This window comes from Phascolarctos cinereus, unplaced genomic scaffold (assembly GCF_003287225.1).
Source record: "Phascolarctos cinereus isolate Bilbo 61053 unplaced genomic scaffold, phaCin_HiC Scaffold_4;HRSCAF=312, whole genome shotgun sequence".
Lineage (NCBI taxonomy): Eukaryota > Metazoa > Chordata > Mammalia > Diprotodontia > Phascolarctidae > Phascolarctos > Phascolarctos cinereus.
Genome location: NW_027555847.1, coordinates 327,079,873 through 327,093,322, shown reverse-complemented (window position 1 = coordinate 327,093,322; position 13,450 = coordinate 327,079,873). Strand labels below are relative to the sequence as shown.

Below are 13,450 nucleotides of genomic sequence, written 5' to 3'. Positions count from 1 at the left end.
CCCCCCTCCCCAAGATGGTGTGCAATCTGATATAGGCTGTACTTATATGTCCACATTAAGCATAATTGTACATTAGTCATGATGTAAAGAAGAATTAGAAGCAATGGCAGGAACCACGAGAAAGAAGAATCAAAACAAAACAACAAAAGAAAAGGAGAGCAAATAGTATGCTTCCACCTGCGTTCAGATTCCATAGTTCTTTCTCTGGATGTGGATAGCTTTTTCCATCATGAGTCTTTTGGAGTTGTCTTAGATCCTTGCATTGCTGAGAAGAGCTAAGTCTATCAAAGTTAGTCATCAAACAGTGTGGCTGTTACTGTGTACAATGTTCTCTTGTTCTGCTCACTTCACTCAGCATCAGTTTATATAGTCTTTCCAGGGAAAACATTCTTAAAAGAAAATATTTTAAAACACCAGGAAGTATAAGAATAGACCTTTCCTTAATATGGCAAGTACTCTCTCTCTAAAACCAAAAGCCGGAATTATATGCATTGTGTGGTCTTCTACAAAACACTCTTTACAAAAATAAATACTGGTCTAAATAGTAATTACTCATAGGTAAGATAAACTGAGCTAATATAACAAAACTGACACTAAATTAATTTACTTATTCAGTGCAACACTAATCAAATCATATTACTTTACTGAGCTAGAAAAAAATAAAAATAAAATTCACTTAGAGGTTAAAAATCTTAAAGAAAATACTAGATCTATTACTCAAAGAGGTGAAAGAGGAAAAGAATCATACACACAAAAATATTTACAGCAACTTTTTGTAGTAGTAAAGTATGAGAAACAAAGAGGGTGCCCATTTACTGGGGGATGGCTGACCAGATTACATTATATGAATATAATGGAATACTACTGGGCCATCTAAGAAATGATGAAGGGGACAGTTTCAGAGAAAACTGGTAAGTCTTGTATGACCTGATGGAGAATGAAATGAGCAGAACCAGGAGAATCAATTTTTCACAACAACAATGTTTTAAAGAAAAGTCACTTTGAAAAACTTAAGAATTATGATTAATTTAATGATGTACCACAATTCCAAAGCATGTTTAGCCCACTTCCTGACAAAGAGATGATGAAATAAAGATGCTGAATGAGACAAACATTTTTTGAGAGAATTAATATGGCAATTTGTTTTGCTTGACTATGCATATTTGTCACAAGGGTTTTGGTTTTCTTTTCTTTTTCCTAGTACGGATAAGGAAAGGAACAGAGAAAAAAAAACCCATAAATTCTTGTTAACTGAAAAAAATGTAAAAATTTTAAAAAACACATATTCTGAAGACCTAATTCCTGCAGTGACATAATTCACTGATTACTTTTAAGTATGGTCAAATGAATAAATTTTCAATAAAGACAACCACAAAGTTTAACTTCCAATATAATATAATTTAGCATTTAAATATACATTCTTATACATTATCTAATAGCGTCACCTGGTTTTTAATATTCCAATTTTCATTAAGTCTATATATAAGTTGTTACATGTGAAAATAATTTTAGTTTACTTTTTCAAAATCTATTAACTTTTAAACTATAGCACCAACACAACTTCAATTCCATGTTATAATAAAAGTGCCTAATTCATCACCTGTATTAGAATTCACTAAAACATCCAAGCTAAGTTTGAAGCAAAATGCTAAAGAAAAGGTGTTATAAAAATATTTTGCAATATTTCAACACTGATTAAATGAGAAAGGAATATGTAATTAGAAAATCAGCAACAAATGAAAGATTAAATTTTGGTGTGAAAACAATGTTCTTCATCCAAGCGGATATTTGGGCTTCCATTATGTGTGGGTGCCAACGTTTCTAAATACCAAATCTAAGAAAGCAAACCATTTTTACTGATGAAATGCTTCTAATCGTATTCGGCTTGGATCATCTTGATGTCTAAGCGCAATTCCACTACGCAGCAGCAGTTCAATATAAGGCGGCCAAAAGGAGTCATTAATTTTTACATATGGATCATGTGGAGAATGAAGTAGGCTATTTATAAGAATCTAGAAAGAAAAATTAACCAAAATATGCTTTATTTAAGGTGAGGTTTAAAACCTTAAAAAAACACAAAACATTTCAGATCTTTCAAAGGACACTGATCTTTCTAAAGGGCTGTTTGAACTATAATTCTAATTTCCTACTCAAAGAATTTACTGTTTTCAAAGACCAAATATACTACAGTAAAATTTAAATTTATTTGTTCACTTCAGTTTTTCAAATTCCCCTTGTATAATTAACTAAATTATAATTTTAATCCATGAAACACCTATTTTTCTAGTTTCCTTTGCTTGGATGTGATCCTGTTTTAAGAACTCCAGTATAACAATTCAGTTACAATCCCTACAATCAATGACATCACTGTCAAACTCAGTAAAAAACAAAAATTAAATTAAATTAAAACAAAATGCATATGGTGGTGGCAGCTAGGTGGCACAGTGGACAGAACACCAGCCCTGGATTCAGGAGGACCTGAGTTCAAATCTGGCCTCAGACACATAACACTTACTAGCTGTGTGACCCTGGGAAAGTCACTTAACCCCCATTGCCCAACCAAAAAAAAAAATGCATATGGTATTTAAGACTCTTACTTTTCTCAAGATAAACACTACTTAATCATTAGTCACTATTATTTAAAACTTAAAAGACCAAAAACGTCCTTGGTGTGGGTACTTTCTCTACTGATGCAGGCTAAAATCCTCTCTGCAATTTAAGATACAGATCTTTTATAAGTTCATGTAGCCCACCAAAAGGTAACAGGTATCTTCTCTGATATTAGCTAAGCTAGTCCTTGAACAACTGGTACAAAATCAGTTACTGGTATTTGCCAGAGCACTTAAGTTCTGCTGCCAATGTCAGGAAAAATTACAAGGTGACATCCAAGGCAGGATTTAAGGAGAGGTTTAAAACCTTAAAAAAAAAAAGCACTAGAGTAGAACCATCTGACTACCATGTAAGTGGCTGACATCAGGCAAGCAATTTTTAGTAGCTATGAGGACTCATGTTTCTTATCTGTAAAGAGGAGATTTTGTTATCTACTACACAAGATTCTTATAAAGAAAAAATTTTAGTAAATAGCTAACAACTATATTAATAAGAATAATTATTATTAGTTAGGTCTATAAAGTTAGGAATTCATAAATACCAGTCCTGAGTCTTTTAATAATAATAACCTATATTCTTTAGATTACTCATCTGGAAAATTTAGTAATTGCAAGAAATGAAGAGTAAGTAAGCATTCTCCAGAGGTAAGTCTGAAATCTGCCTCTATAACCTAAGAACATAATTGTTTCAACATTGAAATGGTTATCTCTTGTCTTTGTTGGCCATCTGAATTCATCTTTTCACTCATCAAACATTTGTTAAGCACCTGCTATGTGCCAGGCACACTGCTTGGCACTGAGAACATAGAGACAAAAATGAACCACTTCCTTCAAGGGGCTTGAATTCTTTGGTGGGAGAAAAACATACACAAAGGAAATTAAATACAAAATATAATTAAAGTAGATACAACATAATTTCTAGCAGAGTTGGTCATCAGCAACAATGGTGTTCAAAATAGGTTTCTAAGCTGAACCTATTGTGAAGAACACTCTAGTTGATTTCTGAATACATCAGGATACAGAACAAATAGAAATCCCTATTTTAAGGCATTTGGTACTGGATTTTAAAAATAGAATTAAAATCATTTAAATTTTTAAAAGAAGTTGTACTAATCAACCTTATACCGGTGTTTGTAGTAAATGCCAGAAAGAGTTAAAAGGGAGAGGACTCTCATTTTAACACTTATTGGAAGTTTTATTTTTGCCACCTTGCCTACCACCCTGTTGGTAGGATGTGCCTGTAAGGGCAGGAATAGCTTCTAATTCAACATTCTGTACATCACCCTGAATGCTGTTAGAAATAAAGAATCCATTTTTATAGTTAACATTATTTAAGTGTTTATATCCCAAGTCACCAAATAATTGCCCATGCTCCAGTGGAAGGAGTGGAAGGGAGAGAGAGGGCAAAAATCAAAGCAAAAATCAGAAATCTTTTTTTTTCCTAAATATCAATTGGGGAGCTACATATGTTTAAGGCTTTCAAACACCCTAAAATTTTTTTTTGGTATTTTGCTTTTCAAAGGAGCCATTCTATTCATGAGTTATTTTAAAATACCTAAACTAAGAAATAAAATAGAAACAGGTTTTCATTCTTGTTCCCTAAAATTACATTTATTATAATTTTCTATGATAATTTATTTTTTAAACTTATAGAACTTTTATACATTTAATCTTTGTGTTTATTTTCCAGTTAAAAAATAATCACACAAACTGTCTAAACCAGGGGTGTGAAACTCGTGGCCTTGATGCCACATGTGGCCCTCTAGGTCCTCAAGTGCAGCCCTTTGCTTGAATCTAAACCACACTTGAGGATCTAGCGGGCCACATGTGGCCTTGAGGCCATGGGTTCCCCACGCCTGGTCTAAACTTACCACCACCACATAGCATTTTTAGACTCCCTTTACAGAGTGCACATTTTGTTTTCAATTTTTGTTCAATTTGTTATTAAGAGTAATATCAAGATACTATTAAGTACACAAAATTATCTTTGGGGTCTAAATAAAGCATATATTTGGTCTCTACTTCAAAAGAATGCTTAACAATGTCAGCATGACCAGGAAGCTAAAGTCTTAATATGAGAAAGCTGTAATTCCTCAGCTCTTGCATCATGAAAGAGAAAGAGACAGACAGACAGACAGACGCAGTCTGGTTTTACCTAGGGTTTTTTTTTTCCTGCATGAATTCTTGCCACTTTATGGAAAGAATTCACAATCTTAAGTTTATCTTTGAGGGAGTGAGCAACTCCAACCTCTCCCCCCAAACATAATCCCATATCCAAAAACAAAACCGACTCTTACTCTATAGGATTTCACCATGTAAATTCTAAGTAAATGATATTTTGTCAAAGTATCACATAAGAATGTAGTACTTTTACATCTTTTTAATTAAAAAGAGTGTAATATGGGTGCAAATCTTAATTTTAATCATTTTTCAAAAATTACCTTTGCTATTACTTTCAATTATACACAACACACAAAGTCAGAAACAAATTTAGGGTTGAAGTTCAGCTACATATATTTAGGAAAAATTTATGTCAGGTACAGTGAGAAACAGAATGTGCAGGGTGTGGTGGCACATGTACAGACCCTCCTACTGGAGAGACTGAGGCTGGTATTCCACTTGACCTCAGCAGCTCTGAAATGCAATGGGGTTAACATAATTGATTGTCTCCACTAAGTATGGTACCAATATGGTGAGCCCCTGAGAATGGGGAGGGGGGGATATGAACCTGTCCAAGCTGGAAATGGAGCAAGTCAAAGCTTCCATGCCAATAAATATTGGGATTAGGACTGCAAGCGGTGGCTAAACTTCTAGCCTGGAGGAGATAAAAGCCTCAGCAAAATCTGTTTCTAAAGCCCAGATCAAGTTTTACTTATCACAATTATTAAAATTTCTCTTCTCTAAAAAAAGTTGAGGGCTTCTCTTAAACATATCAATTGATTTTATTTACAGTTTAATTTTTGTTGAAGACCATTACTTTAAAAATAAGATTAAAAAACAGCAAGATAAAGAAAATTTTTAAACTGATGAAACACTTACCTCTAAAATTTCATGCACTGTCATTAATCGTACATTTGGCTGACACTCTCTCTAAGGGGTGCAAAAAATATTTGAAAAGGAATATTTGGAAAAGAAAAGGTTAATAAAAAGTTCTATAAATATAGTTTCTAAAAGAACTGCTACTGACTATACATATATTAAATATTTTTCAAGTGATATTTTGTAATTACCATAATATAATAATTTAGATTACAAAGCATCAACAATTTAATCATTTTAAAAAACAATAAAGATAAATATCTACCATATTTAACAACAACATAAAAAATGGGATTGTAAAAACCGAAAAATTAGTAACATCAACACAAAGTGCACATTTTAACAAAAATAACAATTTTATTTAGTGAATAGATCATATTCACAGAAATAACAGTACAATAGGGCAAGACAAAATTCAGTAAGTATATATACTGTTATAAAAGGAGAAGTCATGGCACATATAACAAATGTAAGAAGAGGAGTTCACAGGTAATTAGTCTGTCAGAAGAAGACAAGCCAGTCTACATGCAGAGATAAGGTTTTGTGAAAAGTGTCTGAATAAATGGAGTCAGTATATGGTAGAATTCTAGCCCTGGTATGTATTTATAATATCTATGTGGAATAGTTTAAGTGGGGGTGGTAAACCACTAAATGTAGAAAGGGGCTTGTTACTGGAGAGCCTGTGATAAGTAGAGTTATGTGAACCTTAAGGAAGATTAAGATCAGTGGAAAGAATCAGTGGGTAGGTGGGAAATCAAAATGAAAAGATGGAGAAGAAGATTGGAGGCCTGAAGAGGAGAGGAAGTATTTAAATTCTTATGTCTCCCTGCTGAGTTCCAATCTCACACTGCCAACTGCCCCATAAGCATAACATATGTCCAAAACATAACTTATCTTTCCCTTGCAAACCATCTTCTCTTCCCATCTTTCCTAATACTGTCAAGAACATCCTCCTCCTCCAAGGAATCCAGGCTTGCAACTTTGTCAAACTCCATTCCACTCCAGTCTTGTCATTTATACCTTCACAACCCTTTTGTCTACAGTCACCATTCTGCTGCAAGCTTTCATCAGGTCATGCCTTTACTGAAAAAAACTCACCTGATTTGTCTCTCTGTCTCAAGTCTCTCCCACTCCAGTCTCTGCTCCACCCAGCTGACGACGTCCTGTCTCCCCACCCTTCCCCTATCACCACCTTCCACCTTTTCCCCCAATTCAATAAACTTCAGTGATTCACCATTACCTTCAGGGTCAAATATAAAACCATGTTTGGCATTTAAAGCCCTTCACAACCTGTCCCCTTTTTCCTTTCTAGTCTTCTTATACTTACTACCCTTCATGTACTCTGTGATACAGCTACACTGACCTTCTTGCTGCTCCCATCTCTGTGCATTTGCATCAGCTGTCTCCCATATTGGCAAAGCTCTAATTCTTTCATCTCCTTGCATCCTTCACAATTCAGTTCAAATCTCACCTTCCACAAAGGACCTTTCCATGTTCTTATCTGATGGTTGCTGGTGCTGTTTCTTTGAGATAACCTTCCATTTATTCTGTATATATCTTGTTTATATACATAGCTATTTGAATACTGTCTCCTCCGTAAGTATATGAGCTCTTTGAGGAAGAGACCATTTTTGCCTTTCTTTGTATTCTTCACACAGTGCTTAACATACAGCAATCATTTATTAAATGCTTGTTAACTGACTTGGAGTAATGATAATAAACAAAAGCCTGCACTATCAGCTATAACACTATAGGTCAACAGGTAATATAAACAGTTGAGGAAAGATTCTCTTTCCATTTCTATTGTATAAGAGTTAACAGGATTTTATGGGAAAGGAAAAGGAAGGAGGCAAAGGAATATAATGGAAGATTGGAACTGGAAGGGAAAATAAGGTAAAATGATACATGAAGTAGGTATTTCATAAATGATTTCTTAAAAGAAAAATCCCGGGGCAGCTAGGTGGCACAGTGGATAGAGCACTGGCCCTGAAGTCAGGAGGACCTGAGTTCAAATCTAGCCTCAGACCAAACACTTGCCATTTACTAGCCTGGGCAAGTCACTTAACCCCAATTGCCTAAAAAAAAAATCCCAACAAATATCCAAAACTTACTTTTCTCTTTTTATTTCCATTTTCTTCAGGGAGAGGAAAATGCTTGTCTAGAACCTCACCCAGAGAGGTCAAGAGTTTTTCTCTATGTCTTCTTATTTTAGTCATTTTAGTTTTCAGTTCAAGTAAAATTCTAACAAATATTAAGAGAACAAATGAGATGGTAAAGCACAATTTCTAAAAAGTATGGTAGAATGCTACTTTCTTCGGGTGTCTCAAGCTTTGTAAAAGGTTTTTGTAATATTTCACACGTTTAATTAGTTCTAGACCAATATCTAGATAAAAAAGAACAATTGCCCCCAATTGAACAAATCCTAAAATTAAACAGTACAGAGAAATCAATTTACCAAATAATTAAACAATTATTAAGTGGCAGGAATCAAGACTACACTCACAACTCTTGACACAATCTCCCAATTTCTTTATTTCATGTAACACAAACAAGTTTACAATGCTATCTTACTGATAAAACCTAACAACATAGTATGTATTTACCTTTTCTCAGAAGCTGTTATCACTTGATTTTTTAGCTCCTTACATATTTCATTGAGAGATGCTACTAGCTCTTCTTGCTCATCCAACCATCCTTGCTCTCTTAAAAGAAAAGAATATTGAGAAAAAAAAATCAGGTATATCATTTCAATTGCCATTAATGTCACAATGTATAATATGATATATACCTTCTTAAGTCTTCACGTAGTTTCTGATTCTTTGACTGAACCGTCGACAGTAATATTTCAAGATCATGGTCTAATTTTTGCAACTACAACACAAAAAGACCCATAAGAATACTTAAGTTCTTAAACTATTAATATTCTTTAAATACCATTTGGAATTATCTTTTATGTACTCATTTTCATTTGACTTAATTTTTAAACATTTTTAAATTGATGCACTTTTTAAACATTTCAATTACTTCTCAAGGATTCCCCTAAATCCCCCTCATGTGAAGAAGAGACAGTAAGATGTAAGAGACCTCTCATGTAACAAAGTACAGTTAAGAAAAACAATTCAACACACTGGCTATATCTAGCAACACTGGCTCACATCCCTTTCTACTGAGAGGAGAAAGACATGTTTCACCATTAGTCCTCTGAGTGATGAGAACTGTTCTCAACTTATATTCTGGTCTGATAATCCAGTTTAGAAAACAATAGCAAGTGAAAGAAAATAAATCTGTTGAATGTCTTTTGATACTGACTTGGTAAAGCAGATATCTATATTTTATATAGTCGAATTCCAGGTTAAATATTCTAGTTCTGGAACATGGGACTTCATGACAAATATGTAATACACCATCTCACTGTCTGCACTTACATAACCTATAAGTAATTCTTTATGACTAAGAAGCAACTATTTATGGGGACAAGATTGCTGCTTTAAAACCTCTACAAGAATTATATAATAAAGCAGATGAGATGGCATTTAACATATGCAATTAAAAGTGTTTAGAGTTAAGATAATTCTACAAGTTAAAATTTAATAAGGAAACTAAGTTAGCTATAATTATATCTGAGACTAATACTGTTTTATAGATTAAAAACCTCTTTAGTACAAAGTAGAGCCATAAAAGGGCATTTCTGTGACACTGAAAACATCTGAAAACTGTATCTGGTGCCATGTATACTAATAATATAGTGTATGTGTATGTATGTGTGTGTGTAGTAATAGAAAACTACTTTTAGTCTTTATTTAACATATTCAATATGACATCACAAAATAGGCATAGATAGTAAAATTTTCTGGCATCCAAAAGATACACATTTACAAACACACACAGAGTCCCAAAAGTTTTAGTGTAGGTTTAAGCTATTAAAGATTAAGATGAGAGTGTCTGTGTATTGAGAGTATCTCATCAGTTCCTCTATGTTGGATGCTGGGAACAGCTGCCTCTCTTGCTTGCTGACAGTACCAGCTCTAGAAGGTCTATTTACTTTTCAATACACAGCCCAAGAAACTGCTGATGGGGCAGGGAACAGAGATCAAATCTGATACAATGCAAAGCTCTATTACAGTATTTCTATTTTTTCTAATATCTTTGCACTCTACCATCACTGTAACATATTTAGACATGTTGATATTTAAACCAAGAAAATTTATGTTTAATTGCTACACTAAGAAAGCAGGTTAAGTTCAGCATTTTAGATTTCTAGGGATAAGGTTCCAGGGAGTAGACCTGTGAATTTTATTAGTATAGAACTTTCTAGGTGAGGAAGCCCCCTCTACTAATATAGGCTGACACCTTCTCTGTAACTTACAGTCTTAGAGAGTTGCCTTCAGCACTAAATTAATCACTCGCCCAAGGTCATAGCCAATGTGTGTCAGAGGCAGAACTAGAAGCCAGATTTCCCTAGATTGGAGGCCAGCTCTCTAATCATTATACAACACAGCCTGTCTCAATATACCAAATTAGTATTTATTTGCATGATGGCTAAATTGTTCTGTCTCTTCAAAGGGTCAATAAAAAAAAGGCATCTTATTGCTGATATAGTACTCAGCTATAATCTCTGTTGGAGTAAACAGATTATTAATATTTTTCATTAACATGTTAAAACTGAACAAGGTTTTAAATTCACTGCATTCTTAAAGTAGTACAACACTGCAGAATTGGAAATGTAAGAATACCCCATAGTCAATAGCCTTCAACGTGAAACATATATTTCAGGTTGGTCTTTCATCCAGTGCTGATCTTATATAAAACATACTTAATAAAAAATAGATAGCAAAGATGTATCATAATGAAAATTCAAAGGAGCTTCTTACACTTTTATCTACTTAAACTATTACTCTAAAGCAGACCACACCTTTACATTTACATAACTGAATAAAAAGTACACAGATCACAAGGACTTACTACTCACTAACACTTGATTTCATTAGGCAAACTATTGCCTTTAAAACTCTCCTATGTGTTTACCTTGCATGTCAAAATCATACAAAATAACTTTATTCTATGATCACTAATATCAAATAAAGCTTTCTAAAGGTGATTGTTACCATTATAGAAGATATCCAGCAGACTCCAAATGGAAGAGATTCCCTACAGAAAGTAAGATCTTCCAGATGTGTTTGTTGGCAGATTACATTGCTCTGAATGTATCAAGTCCCAGAGGATTGTAGAGATTCCTATATGGTTCCATAATCACTCAAAAGAATTCAACTTAACTATCCACAAAGAAAAAACTAAGTGGATGAAGAAATCCTATTGCCTAGAATGATGTGTAATGGAATGGAAAACCTACAGAGTTAGTCCATCAATACATATCATCTTAGGTATCTACTGTGGCTGGATAGCGACCTGGCTCCAAACTGAAGACGCAAAAGAATGAGCTGAAGTGCCTTGGAAAAGTTGTACATGCTTTAAATGATCCCAAACTTCTCCCTGAAACAAAGGCTCATTCTTAACATGAAAATTCATCAAGTGATGCAGTATGGCTGTGGGTGATGGAATAACACATTCTTCAAAGAACAAAACTTGCTCATCCAAAAGGCAATGGAGAAGCATAATGGAGGTGCCTGTAATATATATGGAGCAGGTAATATATTGCCAAGAAAGAAGTGTGCAAAAGAAGGGTAAAGGATGGCACCAGAGAGGTGTGTGTATGACTGGAAAAGGAAGTGGACTAGTCATGAAGCTAGTGATATATGATCAAAACAGAACTTATTCTCTTTCACTACCTTCCCTATAGAGGGCAACACCATCCTCCCAGTCCCTTCAGGCTCACAACCTAGAAGTCATCCTGGATTCCTCACTCTCTCCCACTCCAAGCTGTTGCCAAGGCCTATAAATTACACCTTCTCTCAAGTACATCCCCCTCCTCTCCTCTGACACTGTCACCACACTAGTGCAGGCCCCCTAATCACTTCATGCCTGGATTATTGCCAGCAGCCAACTGGTGGGTCCGTCTGCCTCAAATGTCTCCCCCCATAGTCCATCCCCCATTCAGCCACCAGCGATCTTCCAAAAAGCACAGGTCTGACCATGTCACCCTCTTCTCGATAAACTCCAGTGGCTTCCTATGACCCGAAAGATCAACTACAAAATGTCTGTTTGGTGTTCAAAGTCCTCCATAACCTAGCCCCTTCCTATCTTTGCAGTCATTTCACACTTCACTCCTTGTCCAATGACACTGGCCTTCTTGCTGTTCCTCAAACAAGACATTCTATCTTTTTGTCCCCATATTTTCTCTGGCTATCTCCCATGCTTAGAACACTCTCCCTCCTCTGCTCCAACTACTGACCTTCTAAGGCACAGCTTTGATCATTTCTTTCCCCTGCACAAATAGCTTCTGTGATTCCCTTTAGAATAAAATACAAACTTCTTGGGCCTAGTATTTAATGCCTTCCACCACAGTCTGACTTGCACTAACCTTCCCAGTCTCATAATCTCTTTATGTTCTCTTATGACCTTTCTTACACCCTTCAATGTTCTGGTCAAAATGGACCAGTGGTCATACTCTGAAATTCATTACGTTATCTCCTGCCTCCAGGCACAAATCCCCTCATCTCTACCTCTCAGAATCTGTCTTCTTTCAAAGCTCAACTCATGTGTTACCTCCACAACAAAGCCTTCCCTGACTCTCCTCATCCTCCTCTTTGATTTCCCTTCTGCTATACTTATGTACAGGTTGTATCCCTCAGTAAAATGTAAGTTTTCCAAGGGCAAGGACAATTTTTGTTTTTTATACCCAGCACCTAGCAAAATATCTTATATATGAGGCTTACTTGCACTTAAGTTTAAAGAAGGAAGTTACTTGTTCATAGTCAACACACAGTCACATGTTAGATTTTAACCCAGGTCTCATGAGACCCCAACTCCATCATGCTATCCACTATTCCCTACTTATTTCTAGGTAGGTTTATCTGAGATTGAAGTAAACATGCTTTCAACCACAGAAATATATTAATAGAACTTTTCATTAACACATAAACAGTACTGCCAAAAACTGTATTTAAAAGATGGCTTCCAGAAACAAAGTTTTAAAGAAAACAAACACCTACATGCATATAATCCAGTACCTTGACATGTGGCAGGTATTTCAGATTAATTGACACAATTCTGTACCTCATGAATCCTTTAATTACCATTAACTAATTCTAGGTCTGAATCTTATTTCTGATGAAAATATTCCTTTGTAATTCTTCCCATTTCTGTTATCCTAGAGACAAGATGTCTTCCCAGAAATGTACACAGCTTCAGTGCTCTAGACCAGTTCAGCACCATAATCCACGGACTTTTCTCCTCTAGAATATCCTTCTCTGCTTATTCCCAACTAATCAGAAAAAAAAAAGCATTAATATGCTTTGACTTTGCCTGTTCTCTTCCTTTTCTCCCTAGAGCAGTAGAAAAAATATAGCCACAAATCAACATTTCTAATCTTCCACTTAACTATGTGTCTTCAAAAGCTTCCCCAAAATTAGAAGTGCAAACTGAATCATAGATTTTGTCATTGCCAATGTGTTGATTTGTTTTGCTTAATTGTATTTGTCAGGAAGACAAGTGAGTAGGTAATGCTAGAGATGCCAATATTTAAATATACACAGAAGAAAACAAAAAGAAGTCCAGAAAAGGGTACAAAGAGGGCAATTATTTTAAATTTACTATGTTTTAGAAAAATCTGTATATACAGAATGTTCATATATATTCCTTTTTGTTGTTCATTGTATAGTAAAACTTTTAATTAGTAAAATAAT

At 34.8% G+C, this 13,450-nt stretch overlaps 1 protein-coding gene across 2 annotated transcripts in view; it reads right to left on the bottom strand.

Moving 5' to 3' along the window:
• Positions 1–1,010: 1,010 nt before the first annotated feature.
• CENPK (centromere protein K) overlaps positions 1,011–13,450 on the bottom strand; it is a 37,152-nt gene continuing 24,712 nt past the window's right edge. For both annotated transcript variants that reach the window (XM_021007288.2, XM_021007289.2), the window contains exons 6-10: positions 8,437–8,519; positions 8,252–8,350; positions 7,760–7,889; positions 5,649–5,699; positions 1,011–2,012 (exon numbers count right to left, since the gene is read on the bottom strand). In XM_021007288.2, the coding sequence (XP_020862947.1) occupies positions 1,854–2,012; positions 5,649–5,699; positions 7,760–7,889; positions 8,252–8,350; positions 8,437–8,519 (522 nt within the window). In that variant the 3' untranslated portion in view covers positions 1,011–1,853. The remainder of the gene's footprint in view (positions 2,013–5,648; positions 5,700–7,759; positions 7,890–8,251; positions 8,351–8,436; positions 8,520–13,450) is intronic.